We start from the raw sequence: 22,189 nt of genomic DNA, 5'->3' as shown, positions 1-22,189 counted from the left end.
TTTGGCCAATGGAACAACACAGGTAAAACAGTGGAGTGGCATTGGTACCCCCAAATCTCCCCCTGTCTCCTCTTCCCAAATCTGGTTTTTCTGTCCAGCCAGAAACAATGCTTCACTCGCAGAAGTCAGAATACCAGTTTGGCACAAGGCATTCAAAAGTAGTGGAGGAGGAAGATGATGAGAACACGAAAGCGTGCACAGCTGCTATGCAAACCAGGCCACCAGACCTGGGAAAACTCAGCCATGTTGGTAACAAAACTGGGTATGAGGCAACAGTCTCGGTTCAGCGGGCCAATGAGAGCAGGCCATAAAAACAACGACTTTTCATCCCCTACTTTAAAATAACATGGCCTTACAATTAAATAGCATCTTGCTGGTTTATAAACTGTAGACATTTTTGAGACCTGTCAGCTACAAAACAAGGGGAGGGCAGAGTCACCCAGAGAGGGGGGGGGGGAGGAAAAGAAAACCCACCCACCTGTACCAGAAATCCTGCTGCTCCTTGGTGTGTCGAGCTCCAGTATAGCACTAAGTTCGTGCTGTTCCAAATCAAGGCCAAGCTTGACTTTAGCCAAAGGCGGCTTTGGAGGTCTCCATTTTGGCTCTCTTTCCCAAGTACTTTGAAACGGCTCTGTAAGGCAAACGTAGGGTTCAGGCCACCAGGAACTGCAGCGGTGCAATAAAAAGGAGACCTGAGCTATGCATCAAGTCTTGGTTCAAGTCTTGCTTCTGGCCTCAGGCAAGCCGTTCTGTCTCAAACCTCACCAACAAAATATGGCAATAAGCGATGCCCTGGCAAAGGTCCAACAATCCACTTTTTTCAGCTTCCCAAAGGCTTTGGAGCACCCAGAAGGATTTTTTACTTTTTCTTTGAATATCATCCCCCCCCTACAATGTTTTATCACAACCTGCTCTGAAGCCCTTGGGTTTCAGAAGTAGCTGGCTGTATAACACACCAGATACATTTATTCTGAACTTTGATTTGCCTTCTTTCTCCCTTGTTGAACTTAAGGGGGCTTACAATGGAAATTAAACAATATGAACAAAACAATGACAGAAACACAGAAAGGGTCACAGTTTTAAAACTCCAATTAGGCCTGCTAAGAAATAAAAACCAAATCATTCAAATGCAGGCCCTAAATCTGCAACTTTAAGAGTATGACCCTTTGGATTCCCACCTGTCCCCATGAAGCAGAATTAACAGGCTGTTCCACTGACAGCAAGAGATTTGTCCTCTGGCACAAAGTCCTGATGACTTTAAGGAGCCCCTTTTGCCCACAGAAGGCTCTTTGTGCAGAGAAGAACATTATGACTGACAAAACAGATCCAACTCGTTACGGTTTTGCTTAGCAAACTTGCACTGTTAGCTTGAAAGGAAAGAGGAAACTCCACTGCCCCCAGGCAAATGAGAAGGCATTCAGAATGTCAATAAGGGGCCTTACCAATCTGCTCCGATGAACCCAGGCTTGGAAACGAAAAATTCTCTTGGGCCGAGCTGCTCGTAGGGCTACTCTCAGTGTCCTCTTGGTCAGCAACGTTTGCTTCTTTAGCCAGTGTTGCCAAAAGTTTGAAGTGATGAGGGTCTCGTGCCTGGGGAGTCTCCTCTCCAGATGTGCTGGACTGCCCTGCCTACAGAGTGGGATTAACAGTAGTGGATATAAACCACTGGGAAAGTTTCGTTGCTGCTGTTCTAGCCACATACTTCACATACATACAGGAAAATAAAGACACATTATGAACAGGATAAAAGCTGCCTTGCACCATTAGCCCAGGACAAAGTTTCCTGTGCCTGAGACAGGTCTGTCAGGCAGCGGAGTCCTTCCCAGCTCTGCTACCTGAGATTCTTCTACTGGTGCTACTGAGATATCCCCCTGCAAGCAAAATATATGTTCACTGAGCTGTATTTCTCCCCAAGGAGTTCAAGGATGACAGCAAAGTCATCTTTTAAACAAGTAGCCCAGGACAAAAGGCTATCTAAATGTGGGTGTGAAACTTTGGCTATAAATGTGCTTTGAAGAGGAGAGAGATTTTAGCCAGGCTAACGGATGTGGGAGAGGGTGGGGGGGAACTCAGAGGCCTGGAGAAATGGAGAAATTGGCGCCGCTGGACAGCCAAGACTCATTTGTGAAATGTTTTGGAATGAGCAAGGTGCTTTTTAAAAGCAGTGTTTTAAAGTAAGATACAAATGGGTAGCCGTGTTGGTCTGAAGTAGCACAATAAAATCAGAGTCCAGTAGCACCTTTAAGACCAACAAAGATTTATTTAGGGTGTGAGCTTTCGAGTGCAAGCACTCCTTATCAGACGAAGAGTGCCTGCACTCGAAAGCTCACGCCCTGAATAAATCTTTGTTGGTCTTAAAGGTGCTACTGGACTCTGATTTTAAAGTAAGTGCAATTCTACCAGAGACAAGATACAACAGCACATTAATGAGACGACAGCACTGCTGTATCTGGCAGTCCGCATAAGACTTGCAGTTGGGAAAAGTAACTTCCAGTGCATGGAAGACAGAATATCTTCGTGCACCTTGTCAGGTCTGCCCAGTCTATGTCTCCCACAACCTGGCAGCAAGGCCTTTGCAGACCCCGTTTCTGACTCTTCTACTTCCCCCTTGCCTCAGATTCTTCCTTCTGGTCTCTGTGAGGTCAGATGAATGAGATTCTACACCTGCACAAAGCATTCTTGCAATGCCTTGAGCTCTCAAAAGTGGGTATGAGAAAAAGTCTGCAACAGCTCACAGATTCAACCCGCACACTGGGCAGAGTTGTCTGAATAGAAGGGAACTAATTATTTAAAATCCCATAAGTACTGAACACTACAGTTTTCTGTGCCAAATAATGCAAATTCTGAAAGGAGTAAGTATTCGTTAGATATAAATTCTTCTCCTGGTTTTCTTCCTTCTCGCTAGGGGAATTTCTCCCCATGCTTCAAAAGAAGATGACCCTGAATGTAAGATGACCCCACTCAAAAAAGCAGCTTATATATAAAAGCAGATGATCCTGCCTTTAAAATTACCACTCCTAAAAAACGTAGCGGTGTAAACCAAGTTTTTGTGACATAGTATAATCAATATAAAATAGATATCTACTACAGGAGAAAACAATTACTGTTAGAGACTGGTTTTTAAACTATTTTTGACCTGCTGCTACTGAACACCATCCTCCCCAAAAGTCATGCTTCTAGACCAGAGGTGGCCAAACTGTGGCTCTCCAGATGTTCCTGGCTCATGGGATTTGTAGTCCCTGGGCATCTGGAGAGCTACAGGTTGGGGCCACCTCTGCTCTCATAGAATCATAGAGTTGGAAGGGCCCATACAGGTCATCTAGTCCAACCCCCTGCTCAACGCAGGATTAGCCCTAAGCATCCTAAAGCATCCAAGAAAAGTGTGTATCCAACCTTTGCTTGAAGACTACCAGTGAGTGCTCTAGGCCAAGGCTCAGCTAAACTGACCAACTGGTAGAGCAGACCACAAATGAATAACACTCTTCAAAATCAAAGCTTGGAAGGATGCAACTCTGCCTGGGAAAGCAGTTACCCACCCCATCCGCCCCCATGTACACACACACACACACACCACTGCATTCACAATGTTTTTTGTGGGCTTGAACGTAAACTTTTTCCAACAGAAGGTGTTATATATCTCCAATCCAGCAGGGACATTTAAAATTAATTTGCCCTATCCTCCCCGATCTAAAATGTCCACAAACTCCTAACAGCTACAAGCTAATGTTGTGCTAAATTGCTGTAAAGCCCGCTGGCGTTTTGGAATCGCTCTCTCCGGGAAGGGGAGAAAAAAAAGAGCTGAACTGATTTAAAGAAAGCCTTCTTGCCAAAGCTGGTGGGGAGGCCTATTCTGAGCCAGAAACATGGATTACCAGAGGAGCAAACCAAACCGCCCTGTCCTTACCATTTTGCCAGCAGGAATGTCTAAAGCCAGCCAGCTTCCCCTGATATACAAAGCAGCAATAAGGTAGCCTCTGTAGCTGCAGTCTTCTTTGGTGGTGAAATAATTGGGATGCTTTCTCCAAAGCTCTCCCCACAGAAGCAATGAATCACCTGCCACACTCAGTGGATCTGCACACCCCAGTGGAAAACAACCCCCCCCCTCTCTTTAGAAAACCAACACATGTAAAAAAATGTCTTTAAGTCAATAGAGGGTTTATTTTTCAGCACATTTTTATCCTCCAAAAAGTCAGGGCAGCTCACATCAGTCTCAGTGCCACCATTTTACACGTGGCAAACACACTGTGAGGTGGGCTAGCCTGAGAGTGCGCAATTGGCTGAACGTTACCCTCGCAAGCTTTCATGGCAGAGTGAGGATCTGAACCTGGGCCTCTGGATCCACGCTCCACAATCCAACCACTACACTACGCTGCCTCTATCCCTATCTAGTCTCTCAAACCAGGGGAAGGAAGTGCTGCCGTTCTTGGGAAGGATCCACAAGCTCATCCTGAGAAGCTTCAGATGTTGGTCTGCAGTGGAGTCCCATAGCACCTTAGAGGCCAACAAAACTTTCATACGTATCCAAGTGTCAAAACATCCAATAAGCTATGACTTCTGAAAGGTTATGCCAGCCTTTCTCAACGTTTTTTTACCATTGAGAACCCCCTGAAACATCCTTCAGGCTTCGAGAAACCCCAGAAGTGGTGCAATCGTGCAGAATACGGTTGAGAAGCAGAGCTGTGGACATGTCCACCCAGGGTCCCTTCCCCTTTCCACCACCTCCAGACCCATCACTGGCCATTTAGGGAGGGGGGAAGGGGCCAAAATGACCATATATGGTCATACCACCCAATAAATTAACATATTTTAAAATACAATTCGGGAAAGCCTTCCAAAGCCATCAAGACACCCTAGGGCTTGGGTCAAGAAAGCCTGGGTTATGCCCTGAAACTCTTGTCGGTCTCCAAGGTGTGCTAGTGCAGGAGGACTCAACCTGTGGTCCTCCAGATGTCCATGGACTACAATTCCCACGAGCCCCTGCCAGCATTTGCTGGCAGGGGCTCGTGGGAATTGTAGTCCATGGACATCTGGAGGACCACAGGTCGACTACCCTTGTGCTAGTGGACTCAAAGACAACATGCCATCCCAAAAACAGCCCTGCACAACTGATGGACCACATTAAGTCTGCAGGTGGGAGCTCTGTTTCAGAATTCAACTGAAGAATGCCACCGCCTCCTCGCTGCACACTCAGAAAGCATACCTGTTGAAGGAAGGTCTTTAGAGCCGCTTGCTGCTGCTCCATCTGCTCCTTCAGCTGAGCATGCTTGCGCATGAGCGCGTCCTCCTGCGCCCTCTGCCGAGCAAGAAGAGCTTCCCTGTGTTCCTCCAGCTGCTCCTGCAGCGCTTTCAAGTGCTCCTGCTGAGCCTGGATGCTCTCGGAGGAAGCCAGCATCCTGTTCCTCAGCTCCACAACATCGGGATAACTGGACAAGGAGCCGCTTCCGGGCTTTGGTCCCTGGAGCCTCCCAGGTTCTCTAGCGGAAGGGGAAAGCAAAGGCTGGACAGGAGGGTGACAAGTCTGGTCAAGGGTTGCTCTGTTCTCTGCCGGGATGTGCTTTAAAGCAGTTGGCAATGGAGTCGTTTCTGCTGGGGCTGCACAAATTTCTGATTTGTAAGGCCGGAAGGTTTCGGAAGACCCGGGAGACATTTCCGTAGGCAAAGTGAACTGGACCTGCCGCACAGCCGGCACTGGCTGTGTTTTAGCAGAAGATTCCTGTGTGAATAATCCAGGAATCCTATGGAATTCCAATGCCTCTGTGGCTGGTGTTCCCGCTAGATCTGCTTTTTCTGTCTCTTGGTGCGAACCATAAAACTGGGATAACTCGAGAGGTCTTTGCTGAACCCTGGCCTCAGTTGTTTGGATGCATCCCCGACTGCCCACATCATGTCTTCGTTCCACGTCCTTCTTCTCCAAGGGCTCTTCCAACCTCCAAGGAAGTTCTGAATACCCAGCTGGCTGTGCAAAATCTTGCACGGGAGCAATCTTAGATGGCAAATAAGCCGTTTGACCAGTTCTCTGAGAGGCATCAGATCCTTGTAACAACGATGGCGCAGGGACAGAGTTTAGGTGTGCAAAACCAGCAGAAGAAGGAGGACCAAACAAGGCTGCAGAAACTGACGGGTATCTTTGTTTTAGCTTGTTCTGATACTCCTGTAAACGTTTTCGGGCTTCATCAACTGACTCTTTGTGCATCCTAAAAACAATATACACACACATGAATCATCAGAAGGAATGACAAACGTTTTTCATGAACAGAATCACTTTTCAGTTACTGAAGTCCTGCCAAACAGGCAGGCCCACCACCTTAATTCTGTCAAATTACCTGTTTTGCATAAGAAGACGCTGCTGATAGTCACGGATCATTTGTAGATGATCGTCCTCCCTAGAACTGCTGGCCACTTGTGTTCCTACAGCAGTTTCCAACTAATAAGAAATCAAATCAAATCAAATACTCGTTATTACGGCACTTAGACCAGTAATCAAAAAGTACATTAAAAGATCATTGATAGTATAAAATTTGAAACATTCCAGCTATAAGAATCAACATTCTAATTTAAAAAACTCACAAGCATTATCTCAAGCAACTGAGGCTATCTCTACCAAAGTTGCTCCGAATCTACCCAGCTCTTCCTTTTTTTTGATTGCCCTCCAAGCAAATCTGGCCACAACAGAAGTTATTTCTGTGTGTTTGTCTGACAACATGTCTTTGATCGCCTCTGAGTTGGACTTATTCTGTGGGGATGGTATAAGTTCTCTCCTGAATTGATCGTATAGCCTACATTGGAGTAATACATATTCCGATATCTCAATGCTCCCATCCTGGCAGATGCATAAAAAATCACGGATGGGTATTTTTTTTAATTGTAAGCTGTGACTTCTTTGGGTAGCTCTTCAATAAGAAATCAAGTTGATCAAATTTAGCAGAGAGAACACAAGATGTTATTTGCCTGCATGAGTTCTGGGGGTCCCACTAATTCCTATTTCAAAGCCTGCAACAGTCACAACTTAGTAAAGCTAACCAGAGGTTGACTCTCCAGAGATCCATACCATTTGAGCAAGATGTATATGCTACCCTTTGACAGCATTCGGGGCTATTCTAGACTTTCTTTGCAATATTACTATTGGTGGTCTCTTTGCTGTCAAACAGATTGCTTTCTGGCATTTATGCACCATCCCACAGAAAGGAATTATGGATCACTGCACAGATAAGTCAGGCAACTTTCTTTTTTTGTTGGTTTGTTTAATACCAAGTCATTTAACTGTGAACATACACATTTAACTAAATGCACAAACTGCTGCTCTGAGTAACAAGCAGATAAGGAAGAATCCCTGTTCATCAACTGAATTATTCTCTACGCGGCCAAAAAATTTACAAAATCCAGCCTAGTAGAATGGCTGATAATGTGGTTTCACATTTCTTCCAGCAAGGTGAATCAACGCTTCCTCTTGGGCTGGCTGGGTTTTTTTTGGTCTTGTTTACCTTCGGTTCAGTTTCCTGCTGCTGGTTCACAGGAGTCTCCCAGTCGCTCATCTGAACAGCCTGAGACTGTGGTGCTCTCTTCTCCTGCTCTTTCGTAACGTCTCCCTCCAGGCCCTGCATCTGGGCCTTCAGCAAATCAACCTCCAGCTGAATCTTCTGCTCCTCGATTTGCTGAAGCAAGGCAAGCTGCTCTTGTTTCTTGCGCTCCAGCCACTCCATCTGGATCAAAAGAACACTTTGTGTAATACAGACAAGAGGAATTCTCCAAGATGGATCCAGTACTCCCACAAGCCAACTCCTGAGGAAGATGCTTGCTACTCCCCCCCTCCCCACTGAGTGCTGCAGCCCCCTTGTATGCCCACCTAAAGGCCACTCCTGAGGGTTGCAGGCTCCTCATTAAAGCAAGATGTGTGTGTGTGCGTGTATGGGGAGGGGGGATCGTAACAAGAATCCACTCATGGGAAGTTGAAGCTAAATCAGGAAGACAGATTATCTTCTCAAGCTAATTTTTAGCATTCAAATAAAGGAAATATTTTAAGCTTTAAAATAAAAGCAAATGCTCCAAAGTTGTTGGGACTAACTTGATGTAAATATGACAAAAACTAGTGATATCACTGCTGCAATGGAAAATGCCAAGACTAGAAGGGGGGGAAGGGGATTATACCTGTTTTTGCCTTTCTACATCCTTTCCAATGCTGGCTGGCTGCTCTTGTGAGGGACTTACACCTGCGTTTCCAGCAACAACAGTGTGGTCCAATATTTCTGGTAGCTCTAAAATACAAATGTAGATTATACTATTGATCAGCTGTAAGGCAAATTTTTCTGTCCAAAATAAATGGACTTGAGGCTGAATCATTTATGCTCCATGCATGTGAGTAAAAGTTTAGAGCACTGAAGAAAGAAAAATGGATTGGAAAGATCTCAAAATGGCAAACGTTTCAGATGGGCGGCTGTGTTGGCCTGCAGAAGAGCAAGATCTTAAAATCCAGCAACATCTTAAAAGACCAAAGAGTTCTAGGATACAAGTTTTCAAGAGGAAAATCTTTTCTTCACACCAAGTAGGAATGGCGATCCCCAAGCCATGATGGAGAAAATGGAGAACGAGGCAACAGGTATCTTGCATGAATTCTGTCAATGGCTTTGAAGGGAAATCCATTGAATATTTTTATCTTCTGTATCAACTTTAATCTGTGTATCTGAGGGACTGCCTCTCCGAATATGTTCCCCAGAGACCACTGTGCTCTGCCAACACCAATTTGTTGGTAATCCCTGGCCCCAGAGATTCTAGCCCTGGTGGAATGAGTTCCCAATTCAAACCCAGGCCCTCACAACGTTCTGCTGGGCCTGAAAAATAGGAAAACAAGCTGGCACCATTGCAGGAAGTGCCTTCTTCCAAGTTAGATGCTCTCTGGGGATATACTCCTCTTCTTGACGTAGCTGATTTAGTCTTACTGATGTTTGTTATTGAAACCTTGACAATAAGTTACTGAATGTGCTCTTGTGTAAAGCTGCCCTTACCAACAACGCAGATGCTTCAATGGGGGCCAAATACAACAGGGGCTGTTAACTGGGGTCCACAAGTTTGGTCGTATCAGACCGATCTTTCTAACACTGCCATTGCTATAGTGAATAGATTCACTATCCACACTGGGCATCTAGATGCTGCTTAGGCTCACGTGATGGCATGCACCACAGTGGTGAAAATGGAATTTTTAACAGCCATCCTCCCCCCATCCTATGTCATATCATAACTCTATTTGAGAAAACAATCCCCCTTGCCAGAAAGCCTTAAGCTTCCTTGAGTTAAACCCTCTATGAACACTTTCCTCTAACACAGGAGTGGCCAAGCTGTGGTTCTCCAGGTGTCCATGGACTACAATTACCATAAGCCCCTGACAACACCATGGTAGTTGTAGTCTATGGCCGTCTGGAGCCACAGCTTAGCGCCCCTCTGCTCTAACAAAAGGAATTCTCCATCAGTGGAAGGCATCACCATTTGTGGAATGGGCCTGACGCCATTATGTGTATAGGATTTGTTTTAAGATTCTTTCAGTCCTATGCATGATTATGATTGCGTTCAACCCCAAAACGTAAGGGCAAATCAGACCAGGCGTACCCTTTGCTTCAGAGGCAAGATTACGGTTCGGTTCATCCTCCGGTTCCGATTCACACAACCTTCTCTCTCTGCTAGAAATCGTTCCCGACTCAATCGTGTCCGTCTCACTCGGAGCTGCTGGCTCATGTCTTGCTGACCAGTGGTTTTTTTGGCTTCTGATCTTGCTTAGCAATTTTTTTAAAGCTAATTTCGAATGAGTCTTGGGTGCCTTTTGTACTTCAATGCCTAAAATCCAGAAGAAAGCATGTAAAACACATCACTTAAGTTTATGCAAGAATTTGATCTAAAATTGAGTTCAGTGGTAAAAAACAAAACCCTAAACCCTTTAAAACAGTATATAGAGCATTTTATGCCTTTGGGAGCTTTTTAACAAAACACAGAGTGACAACTTTAAAAGGTAAAGGTATCCCCTGTGCAAGCACCGGGTCATGTCTGACCCTTGAGGTGACGCCCTCTAGCGTTTTCATGGCAGACTCAATGCAGGGTGGTTTGCCATTCCCTTCCCCAGTCATTACCGTTTATCCCCCAGCAAGCTGGGCACTCATTTTACCGACCTCGGAAGGATGGAAGGCTGAGTCAACCTTGAGCCAGCTGCTGGGATCGAACTCCCAGCCTCATGGGCAGAGCTTCCAGACAGCATGTCTGCTGCCTTACCATCCTGCGCTACAAGAGGCTCTTGTAACAACTTTAAACATATATAAACCTTTGGGGTTTCTGTCTCTGTGAATTTGCCTGCCACAACCGGTTTTGCCAAACCTCACCCCTCTCCAGAGAAAACAGGGTAGTTACTGCAGAGGCCAACGCATGCTATTTGCCAGTACAAATTATCAACCTGAGGAAACTGACCTACAAGAAACTTACAAAATGGGCCATCTGTTTTACACCAGCTATTTACAAATGCAGAGCCACCATTCCAGCCAAGATTGGGATTTCTACTACAATGTAAAAATACACCCGCAAAAGCCATCATCCTCTCTAACGGATAGACTTTCCTTGATCTAACGACTCTACTGCCCTTCCCACACCACCCACTGAGGCTGCATGCTCCCCCGAATCTCTGGGGAAGGGTAGAGTATAAAGGTTGAAAATAAACAAATAAAATAAATGAATAAAATTAGCTAAGCTAAACATTTATGCATGAATTTTTAAAGCAAGCTGTGCATCAACGTTCAATCAACCTTTACAGAAACGTTCCTTGCAAAACTTTTCACTGCCACGTAGAGGTGGCTCACAATAGTGTCAGTGAGTGAACATCAGCATAAAAAGAACCCAGGTCAGAAATTTCTGTGACTACCTGGCTCTGTGTCCTGCACGTCCCCCTGTTTGGATGGCGCATCTCCAGGCTCCTGGGAAAGATCCAGTTCGTTGTCCTGAGAGTGATCAGACAAGGCCGGCAAAGGCTGTGGGTCAAGGTGCAGAATGAGGTCTCCTCTCATTTCTACGTGGAGGAATTAAGCCATATGAAATGGACATGCAAGTGATTGTACTGCCGATTCTAAATACCCAGAAGATAGGCGCTAAAAAAAAAAAAACACCCAAAGCTTTTAAACTGTCTTTCAGGGGTAGTCAAACTGCGTCCCTCCAGATGTCCATGGGCTAAATTCCCATGAGCCCCTGCCAGCATTTGCAGGAAAGGATGAGGCAGTCCTTAGCTCTCATGGCCCACTTTGAGGAATAGGAAGGAATTTTCCTCCCAGCCAGATTGGCCTTCCTCTGGGCACAGAGCAGGGGTCATGGGGGAGGTAGCTATCAATTTCCTGCATTGTGCAGGGGGTTGGACTTGCTGACTCCTGGGATCCCTTCCAGGTCTGTCGCCATTTTTCAAAACAAAAAACCCCACTGCCTTTAGGGAATCATCTCCAGTTCACTTTGCCTGCTAAGGTGATCCTGAACACTTGCTACAGGGGAAAAGGACAGTACATCGCAGGAGTTCTGGCTGCGCTTGGCTTATGCGGGGGCACTGGCCCAGGTGTGCAAGACCTCACTACCACCATGAATGAATTAAGCACAGCAACACAGAAGGCGCCCAAACACCCTCACATTGCTTGGATGCTGCAGCAGCATACTGGCTGATAGCTGCAGACTAACAAAGCTCACCAGCCATTATTGTCTTCCTCAATGAGGAACCTTGACTAGTTTCCAAGCAACCCTCTCTAAACATAGCTGGGGGGGGGGGGGGGAAGCCAAAGAACACTATTATAGATTTTTTTTAAAACGTACTTCGCTCTCCAGTATACATGTCTTCAAAGGCACACTCCAGTTCTCTTTGCCATTCTTCCCTCAGTTCCTCACGTCTGTAGCCTGGTTCAAACAGCTGAGGTGGCATCTGGGCAACTATCTGTCTTCTACGAGCCAGGTCCATGTTCTGCATCTGTTCAAGCTCTTTCATCAGTTTTTCCCTGTCCTAAAAAGGTGGCAGAACCAATTAGTTAAGAGGCCAGCTTTCAAAGCCGGGTGTTTTGCTTGACGCAACCAATCTCACTCTTTGTGCATCGCGGAAAAAGGTGTAAGAAAAAGGTGCCATTAAGCAAATTCAGAGGGGCATATTATTTCTGATTTATATATATACTAGCAATAAAGCCCATTATAACTTTGCAGGAAGCAAGGGTCATTTGCAGTTTGGGGCTCCTTTGCAGTTTTTCGCTGTCTCTCTCCCTCACAGCAAGAGCCATAGCAGGTAATCAGAGGTTGTTTGCGATGTGGCAGGGCTCTTTGTCTCTGTGTGTCTCTCTCAGGCGTCTGAGAGCAAAGTGCCTGGCATCCAGGGAAGAAGGGCGGGAGCTGGAGAGGGAGGGCCAAATCAGCAAAGCTGGCCGCACCCTGGCTGGCCCTATTCCATCTTGGACAGCCAGAACACACTCCACCCCTAGGGCTGTTTCACAAATATTAAGAGGAACAATGGATAAGGATATATTTATGTATGTATATGAAGGTTCTATTAGATTGGCAACAAGATCAAGGACATGCATACATTACACAGGAAAAGCTAAGTTACCTTGTTTCATAAAGTGAGCTATTTTCTCTTCTAAATAAACCTGCCTCTTCCCTTAAAAAGAGGTACATGCCATTATTCAGCATGATTTAGAGTTGAAAGGCCTTTTATTAAGCCATAGATTGTTATGAAACATTGGCTGCAGCGATGAAGATTTCCCTATATGGTTTCAGAAAACACAGTTTGTTAATTACTACTTAAAATATTAATAGCTTCCTTCTCCACAGCATCAGGTAAGTTACACCAACATTGACTAATCTGGGAAGAGAAGCCCACATTAGTCTCCCTTAATAGCTCAGCTTTATAGCTTCTGTTGAATTAGTAAAGTGCCTTAAAAATGAATCCCTAATGCAAGACGCAGCAAAATATTTAGCATACACATGTTTAAGGAAACTACAAGGCAGTGAGAATAAGCATGGGGCTTGTTGTGGTTTGGCACGGAAGAGACCATTTCAATAAAATCACTTCTTAATAAAAAGAAGAGGCTTGCAGTATCTTAAGGGAGGACAAATTTATTGTAGGAAGTGCCCCCATCCAGCATTGTTTCCGACAGATAGGAAAAATACCCCCCCCCCAAAAGGAAGGGCAGAACAGAATCAAACTCTCCAAAAATCTCTGCAGTAGAAGCTGAAGGTGGGAGCATTTCTGCAAACCCAGCACGACCACTGCGATGTTCCCAGCAGAACTGACAGCAGTGCAACCACAACAGGTCAATCCAGAGATTCTCTGCAGTAAAACTGAAGGTTTCCTAGCCTGGTGTGGTTTAATTGCTGTCATACTGTTCACACTCCCTGATTTTTCGCAAGAAGGCCTCCTGGGAGGCGTGTGCTGCCATGGTCTCACAATCCTCTGATGTGGAACTTGCTCACTGTCACACATGCAGGGTGGGAGGGGTGTGCACACAGAAGTGGGAGGAGGCTGGTAATACTGGATTTGAGACGTTGAACTAAGACAGAGTTTTTCAACCTTTTGGCTATGGAGGATCCCCTAAAATGGTTTTCAGGCTTCCAAGAACCCTGGAAGTGGTGACATGCCCTTTCAGAGAAATGGGCATGGAAGTAAGATGTGAGAGTCAGCAAATCAATCGATTGATCATTTGCTGTTTTCATTGTGGAGGAAGAGACTAGGCCAGTTGAGCAACAGGGAAAGTGAGCTCCTAGCTTGATGTCTAGTGAGGTCAGTGGCCATCCATAACTTCTGGAAAAGGCCACAAAACCCCTGGGAAGCTCTCATGTGACCCCAGGACGCAGTTCTCATGGGAAACCCAGGACACAGCAGACTTCATGTGGGACTTCAGAGCTCTCCTTGGGCTCTTAATGTACAATATTATTATTTTTTGTTTCACATTTCAAGTTAAGATGCAACATTTTCATGGCCACTTACTCGTGCTAAGCGAACCATCTTCAAGGCATGCTTGCCTCTCAGGTGAGCCTTCTCCAGCTGTTCTCTCTTTTCCCTTTCTTCTTGGTTCTGTAGTTCTTCCTGCCGTTTGGTTTCCTCTTCCGCAAGCAACTGAGCATCTGGCTGGCAGTGAGCGAACAACAGGTTAGCAAAGTCAAGCTCCACAGAGCCTCAACAACAAGCAAGCAGTTTCGTAGCTATTGAATCAAACAGGCCTGAAGGACCAAACTGCAGATTCAAGAGGTTCATCTAAAATATCAGCTGTACCTGAATTCAATCTCAGCCAAATGCTGGATTCACAAAAAATTTCTTCTGGCTCCATTAAGTAATCTGTCCTTAATGCACACAAAAGCAACTTCTATTTATAAGACGTTAACTTTGAACAAGCTGTACTACTATAGTATTTGTCTGGTGGAGAGCACATTTGTGAAACTCTGATCCAACATCCTTGCCCACCACAAGCACAAACAAAAGAGCAACTAAGGACCAGAAATACATGGAGGTTCCATGATTACCTACAGAGACCTGGGTTCATACCAAAGTTATGCAAATCACTGGTCTTCTGCAGCCGACAGCAGAAACCTAGTGAGAATGTGTCCTGCTATTGAAGGGAATACTACACATGCAACTCCAGAAGCAATCACCTGTTCTGTGTCCATTTCTCTGTCCACATATGGGTCAAAGAAGTGGTGGCGACTGATCGCAAAGCTGTCACCACTGTAGACCTTCACTGCAGGTGTGCTCTTCAGCTCAATTCTCTAAAATATACAAAGAACAAACAGCCATTAGCAATGGTAAGTCTTCTACTGCATTCTAAACAGGACAATATATCGTACAAGGCTGCCTACTATGCACAGCACATGACTCAGCCAGGGGCAGAACGTCAAAAATGCTCCTACTAAAAATCCACAAGCACAGCAACTTGGGTAGCAGAGATACGCTGATGACAGGAATTAAACTCATTTAAGCATAGCCAATCACATTTCTAGGAGGCAATGCACATTTCCTGCCTGTCTCTCAGCTGACTGAACCGATGTGTGACAATATTAGCTATTTTTATGAAAGCATAGTTGAATGTACACAGTAACTTATTTGTCATACTCCCAGAGCATCTTCAAAGCACTATCCAGGAATTATTTCAGTATCCCTGGTTTACTGGGTGGCTGTAAGAACTCTAAACCAACACTCGGGGCTGAATTAAGACTATAGAGAGTCAATGACTGACATGAGATTTCACCACAAATGTTCAGGCTCATATAGTGTGTACTTTTAGCCATGTGTAATGGACTGGACTTTAAAAGCTCATAAGTGCTGTCTAAATATCTAATGGACTGTGAAAGGTTAATGCCTCACAGAGTCAGAGTGCCTTGAATGACTTGCATCCATTGAGCAGAAAGGCCTGGGAACTGACTGTGGAGGAGAATTAGTACTGAGCTGGAGAAGCCCTAATTTAGCTTAGCTCTAACTGTAAAAAATTTAATACTGGCAGAGGACTGGGAAGGTTGGCCAGGAGGACTGGACGGCCCAGTGAAGACCTCCATTAACACCAGGAAAAGGGATACATTTCCTAGTGAGAGAAAGGGAGATAGCTCCAAATGCTAGAGTGACCCCTGGTCTGGTGTGTTTGTAGACGAAATCTGGGCATTTAGTAGTTTATCCCTGCCTTCTGGAAACCGAGTCAATTAAACTCAAGAATGTATACTGGAGTATTTAAGATTGTGTAAAAAGCTTTAAAACTCTCAATTGCTAGAAATATATTAACGGGCGTTTGTGCCTATAAGTTCTCAGAGTTCTTACTGAATTACCTCAGATGTTTTAACCTTGATTTCACTTAACCTTTTCCCCTCAGATGCACTGTTTGACCATGCGCCCTGAGTTATTATATTCTCTTTGTACCACACAGCCTTCTCTCTTTTGGTAGTCAGCAACCTGACTGCTAAGGAGGTCTCAAGAGCTTGCACGCCATTTTGTGACGCTTCGGATGTTACAAATAAAATATCTCAGGTGACATCTGCTTTTCGAACTTCTCACAATGCATCAACTATACCCTAAAGTGCCAAATTTCCCATTTCTGTCTTAAAACATGAAGTGTGTTCAGCTAAATACAGATTGCCTATCTGAAGACACATTTGTAAAATGCCAGCAATTCATCACTATTTAAAACAGACCATTCTAATGAGCTGAATCATTGGGATTGTAAAAAAAAAATTGGGGAAAATACTCACTTCAAAAGGATGGGGCGGAGGTGGAGGCAGGCTTGCAATTTTGGCTGCTCTCTCTTTTTCTACTTCTAACGCATGCTTCCGAGCATTTGCTCTCCTTGTTTGAAGAGAGGCAGCAAAGAAATAAAACGTTTAAATGGAACTTCACACACAGGGCCAAGTCAAACAAACAGCAAAATTCATTTAACTAAAACACGATCAATATATTTACTTATCTCCCTTTTGCTAAATTTCAAGTAGAATAAATTTTAGCAGGCAGCACTATATGACTTTGAGCTGGAAAACAAATGTTAAATAATGAAGGGGACGTTACTGGGACATGTTAGGACATCATCTATTTTCCTTGGGGAAAATGGAAAGCTGTGTCCTTCAGACAAATTTAAGACAACCCAATCCTCTACATACCAATTTATGAATAAATCCCACTGAAGACAGTGGGGCTTATTTCTATGTAAAACTTACAGAAGATTGCTAGATTTGAGTCCAATAGAGACTAAGAAGAGTTTGGGGGTATTAGCTTTCAAAAGTCAAACAGATGAGCCTCAAAAGTTCTTACCTGAAAAAACCTTATTGGCCTCTACATCTCTCATCATGTCAAAACAATAAAGTAAGTTTATATCTGACAGGAATGTAAATATTACATGCATTTCAATTCCCCCCCCCCAAGCCCACCAATTATGGCTTAAACATTTCCAGAAATGTTAATATCTATGGACATAACCAATTTAAATCTGTTTTGGCTGGACTACATTCTTCTTTATGTACGTAAGCACTGTCAAGTCGCTACTAACTTATGGTGACCCCCGTCAAGGGGCCTTCAAGGCAAATGAGAAGCAGAGGTGGTTTGACATTGCTTTCTTCTGCAGAGCCCTCTTTGGTGGTCTCCCCAATTACTGGCCCTGCTTAGCTTCTGAGATCTTACAAGACTGGATTATACTGTGCCACCTTCCCTCCCAGACTGAGTTCTTACTGGGAAGCAGATTATTCAATGAGATGACAGCTGCTGTTCTGAAAACTAGACCTTCTAACAATAGTATAATCCAGTCTCCTGGATAGAGCTACTAACCCAAGGACCAAACCAGGTCAGCTACCGATAAACCAAGAGGTCTTCAGACGAGTAACTTCAGTTATGAATATTGAGCCATATGGTTGTTCTAAGGGCCAATTACTTCCAGCACTATCTTAGGCAGAGTTATATCCCCTCTAAATCCATTGAAGTCAATGGGCTTTGAAGGGTGATAATAGGCTTACAACCATACTCAGGTCCTAGTATTCTGGACTAACCCCTAGTCTTCTGTACTAATTCACCTGTAGAAGTCCCTTAAGCTACTGAAAATTATACTTTTCTCAGAATATGTAATTACTGAGATTTGTTAAGTGTGCAGTCATGAGACGAGAGCTTTTCAACAGTTAAAACAAAGAAAATTAATCATATGTACAGTTACAACAGTTACCATGTTTGCTCCTTCTGTAGCTTCTGTTTTTGGTTCTTCTGCTCCTGGAGGGCTTCTTTATGCCTCCTTTCGGCTCTGTGTTTCCTTTCCCTTTGCTTTGCTACAGCTTCTGGATCAGGTTTCTTTGAAATAAAACATTAACTTACGCTTAGTCGGCACAGCATCAAATTACTGCTAACAGCAACAAATAACATTTCAAACAGTCTGCATAATCAAGTTACGTTTGTTTGTCCCACAACTTTACATACATTCCCTTCCATTCAGACGTTTTGATCCCAGTCCTAGGCACTGCCTGCACACCAGACTGGACATGGTGCACTAGAGATAACACAAGGAGTTTCTGCCCAAGCTCATCCTAATTTTAGCCTTGCCAGAGTTGAACAGGAGGGCCATGTTATGTCCAAAGATGCTAGAGTTGGCCACATATACTGGCCATTTTTTGTACAAGCAGCTAAACGCTTTCAGTTTATAAAGTATTAAATGGCATCAGTTCAAGACTAAATCACCATAGCTAAGCTGGTCAATTAAGATGGCGATCCTACTCACCCTATTTGAAAACAGTGTGATTTTATCAAATCAAACAGATTTAGGTATGCAGTTTATTCTTGCTCAAGCTTCGTTGTTAAGCTGGATAGAACAGGTTGTATTCAACGGCACCTTTATTTTAACAGGAGCCACTTAATAGGAGCTGCTGGATCCAACCCTAGGTGCCCAAAACATTATTGCACATATGCATATATATATATATATTTATACACACTCATATACACAAAATTTGTTTACATGAGTCCAGTTGTACACAGATTGAGTAAAATAATACTATCACTTCTCAACCCTACTACCAGCTGGTCCAAAGATTTGGGCTTGGGTGACATCAATAAGCAGATGACACCTAGCTCTTCCTCCTGATGAGTGGGAAGCCGACCCCCCCCAAATAACTTGCCAGGTGTCTGGAAGCTGTGGCTGAATGGTTAAAGCAGAGTTACTTGAAGCTGAACACTTCAAAGACAGAGATTCAGTGGCTGGGTAGAAAGAGACCAATAGCGTGGAGCCTACCCAGCTTGGATGGTATGCAGCTTACTGCTGTACAGATAGCCAGGAACCCAGGGATGATATCCATGGGGGCTCCCAGGCTAAGCTAATAGAGCCCTATCTGGTTCCAGATCACTTAGCAAACTTCACCTCCAGATCAGGTTTCTGTAACTCGTTCTATGCGGGCCTTCCCTTATCTTTACTATGTTAAGTTACAGCTGGTCCAAAATGCAGCTCACCAGAACGCCGTAGAGAGATCATATACACCCTGTGCTCAGGCAGCTGCACTGGCTCCTAGTGAAGTGCCGCATTGGGTTTAAGGTGCTGTTTTTGACCTTTAAGACCATTTGCAGTCCTGGTCCAGCGTACCTGAGGGATCAACCTTTCTGAATACGTCCCCTGAAAAGCCTTCATCAGTTGTAATGGGCTAGTGGTTCCTGGGTCAAGAGACGTTTGCCTGGCTTTAACCAGGGCCAGGATCTTTTTGGACCTGGCCTACTTGGGGGGAAAGGTCCCAGAAGAGACAAGGGCCCTGTCAGAGCTCATTGAGTTCCACAGGGCCTGCAAGACGGCATTCTTCTACTGGGCATTTGTTTGAGGCCAGGCCACAAGGAACATCTAGGAGCCCCCTTCCTATCCCTCATAACACTCCAGATGAGATGAATAGTTCTGATCGGGCCTGGGAATAAAAAAGCGCTAACTACACTGCTCTTTGATGGATTTCAAATAATTTATATGTATTGTTCTCATTGGTTTTAAATTGTTGTGCGTCCTCCTGAAATGGCTATGCTGAGAGGAGCGGCTCTACAAATCTAACAAATCATATTAAATTAAAGTACGTTACTCGTTTCAGTAATCAAAGCCATTAGGATTTCCGTTCAGTAATTATCAGGCATGATCGCAAAAATCTCAAACCACCTTACGTTTTCTTTTGCCTGTCTGTGCCCTTCTCCTATAGCCCTCAGGCTCGCCAGGTAAAGCTTTTCCAAGGCTCTAATCTTCTCCTCTTGTGCTTTCCGCCACTCCGCCTTCAGTTCTTCTGCCAACTGATGCAGCTGCTCATCTCTTCGCTGCTTAACATCTTGCCTTATTTTCAAGGCAATATTTCTTTCCTGCTCTCTAACCTAGAAAAAAAGTAATTTGTCATTGGTTCTATATTTTGTAGAAGAGTCTAGCCAGCCTGCTTCCAAATTCAATCCACTGGTGTCCCTACCTAAACCAGAACATCCTAGCAAGCCATTTGGCTCCATAATTATATAGCCCTAGCACATGCAGAATACAGGCAGGCAGTAAGAAGCGGGGGGGGGGGGGGAGCAGAGATAACAGATTTGTATATCACATTCTGATATGCTTATGGTTAACCACAATAGGTCGAGTAACTGGTACCCTCACAAGTTAATTTTCCACCCCAAGAAGCATGTCACTGCAGGTGGTCTCTTAAGGCAGCAGGTAGGGTTTGTGCTCAATAAGCCAGTCTAGGGCCAGTTCTAGACGTTTTCCTATTGTCAACAATGAAAACATACCTGCTGCAACCTTAATTTTCTTCTTCTTTCATATTCTTCTTTTAACACCAAAGCTTCTTCATTGGGACTCAGTCTTAATCTTCCACCTTTGGCCACTTTTCTTTTCATGTTTTTATCACTGCTTATGCTGCATTCGGAAAAGAAAAGGCAAGAGATATTTTAATATATATCTAAGTACAAGAAATTCACAGGTATCTTTAATCTTTAATAGTGCAATAAAATCAGGCTTGCTTGGTATTCTCTAATCTCCATTTACCATCTTAAACAAAAAAGCCTCACATACGATTAACTTGAGGTAATACACCGTAAATAATGAACATCTCCCAAAACATGATTTTCACTTCCTTTGATGCCTGGAGGCAAAATATACCCTTTTTTACTTCCCAGAGGATCTAAAACTCAGTGGTGGAGGGGAACAAACATGAATTAACAATTAACTGACTAACCCAGAACTCAATAAATCCCAGGCACCAAGGCCCCATGGCTCCTAGACATTTCATGATAGCACTTAGAATTTTCAGTCATGATTTTATTATAGTCTCTCTCTCGAGAACTCTCAGAAGCACAATGGTTATTTATGATTTCTTATCAGAAAGTTTTGTTGTAAGACATAAAAATTAATGCCCACAAAGTTCTTATCAATACATGTTTATACTTTAACTTTATATCGTTCAGTGACACTATAAATTTATTTGTTAGCCAGTTGTTTTCTATGCTAATTATGATAAAATGGAGGGAAGTAAGGCAAATTGTTAGAGGTTAAAAAGAAAGGGAGATGCAGGAATATAAACACACAGGAAACATCTAGAAGTCACAGTCAGGAAGAATGAATGCAAGGCCTTGTCTTATCCACAGGATATAAAGCAGCAATTATAAGAAAAAGCATAACAAACTTGGAAAGTGAAGCAACTTCAATACACATTTGTAATACTGAATTCAATAAAATTTTGCAATAAGCATGCTGGAGGCAACATCATACCTTGTTTACTACATCTGTTTGTTAGCCCTCCATGGTAACCGGTTGGCCATGTACACAGAAAAAGGATACAAAACTACATGTGACCACTGGTCTAACCAAACAGGGCACCTCTTACATACTTACAGCTATGCACACCCCAGGACAAAATGGAACACTATGTGATTGAATGCACAGACTCCAGGTACAAGACTGTCTTTTGCATAAAAACTAATTCAGTGTATATAAACCTGCTCCTTGCTGTGTTAAATTCTCCAATTTCAAGGTTTTCACATAAGGAAGGATTTCTTGAGTTTCTCCACACCCCCTTTGCAAAGTTTACTCCAAGAACACTAATGTCTGACTAAAATACCACTTTAACAGTAAAAAAAACACAACAGTGGGCCATCTCCTGGCTGGATGCATCGGGCTCCCAGCAACCTTTTAATTACCAAACGTGCAAATTAATGAACCTACGGAAAGAAGCTTTTAAAAAATAGGGGGGGGGGGCGGATCTTGTTAAAATATGCTCTGAGGCCTTCCTAAGAACATCAGAAAAGCCCTGCTGGGTTACACCAGTGGTCCATCCAGTCCAGCATCCTGTTTCACACAATGGCTAACTGGATCCCCTGAAGAACCAACAACAGGGCATGGAGGCCGAGGCCTCACCCTCTTGCTGCCTCATGGCTCTGGGATTCAGAGGTTGACTGCCACTGAATGTGGAGGCTCCCCTCATATCCCATTGATATTTATCCTTCTTGACTTAACCTAAGAAGGAACGCCGCTCCCGCAGAAGGACCCCCCAACTTTTGCACCGACAAGGCCGCCTCTCCCTCAGCCCCTCCAAAAAAACAAGAGCCCAGCCTTACCCTCCCCCTCATCCGCCATCGCCGCCGCTTCCAACCGCCCCTGCCCCAGGCCGCCGCTTCTGACGTCACATCCGCCGCTTCAAACCGCCCGCCTCCGCGCGCGCGCAACACCAACCTCCTCCCTCGCGGCAGAGGAACTCTGAG

General features: G+C 44.3%; 1 protein-coding gene across 6 annotated transcripts in view; it reads right to left on the bottom strand.

Annotated features, from left to right (window-relative positions):
- The window catches only part of CEP295 (centrosomal protein 295), a 39,220-nt gene extending 17,040 nt beyond the window's left edge, over positions 1 to 22,180 (bottom strand). For 2 of the 6 annotated variants that reach the window (XM_077341450.1, XM_077341453.1), the window contains exons 1-16: positions 22,046 to 22,166; positions 20,222 to 20,348; positions 19,622 to 19,822; positions 17,667 to 17,788; positions 16,216 to 16,309; positions 14,635 to 14,748; positions 13,973 to 14,113; positions 11,818 to 12,001; positions 10,892 to 11,035; positions 9,598 to 9,822; positions 8,146 to 8,252; positions 7,482 to 7,700; positions 6,324 to 6,424; positions 5,201 to 6,194; positions 1,443 to 1,629; positions 479 to 631 (exon numbers count right to left, since the gene is read on the bottom strand). In XM_077341450.1, the coding sequence (XP_077197565.1) occupies positions 479 to 631; positions 1,443 to 1,629; positions 5,201 to 6,194; positions 6,324 to 6,424; positions 7,482 to 7,700; positions 8,146 to 8,252; positions 9,598 to 9,822; positions 10,892 to 11,035; positions 11,818 to 12,001; positions 13,973 to 14,113; positions 14,635 to 14,748; positions 16,216 to 16,309; positions 17,667 to 17,788; positions 19,622 to 19,822; positions 20,222 to 20,329 (3,094 nt within the window). In that variant the 5' untranslated portion in view covers positions 20,330 to 20,348; positions 22,046 to 22,166. Of the gene's footprint in view, positions 1 to 478; positions 632 to 1,442; positions 1,630 to 5,200; positions 6,195 to 6,323; positions 6,425 to 7,481; positions 7,701 to 8,145; positions 8,253 to 9,597; positions 9,823 to 10,891; positions 11,115 to 11,817; positions 12,002 to 13,972; positions 14,114 to 14,634; positions 14,749 to 16,215; positions 16,310 to 17,666; positions 17,789 to 19,621; positions 19,823 to 20,221; positions 20,349 to 21,200; positions 21,351 to 22,045 lie in introns of those variants that run through there. The other 4 variants (XM_077341452.1, XM_077341451.1, XM_077341454.1 and 1 more) reach the window with 4 other exon arrangements.
- Positions 22,181 to 22,189: the final 9 nt, after the last annotated feature.

The sequence above is a fragment of the Paroedura picta genome, chromosome 6 (assembly GCF_049243985.1).
Source record: "Paroedura picta isolate Pp20150507F chromosome 6, Ppicta_v3.0, whole genome shotgun sequence".
In the NCBI taxonomy this organism is placed as follows: Eukaryota; Metazoa; Chordata; class Lepidosauria; order Squamata; family Gekkonidae; genus Paroedura; species Paroedura picta.
The sequence above is the reverse complement of the archived record's forward strand: the minus strand, read 5'-3'. Positions and strand labels throughout refer to the sequence as shown.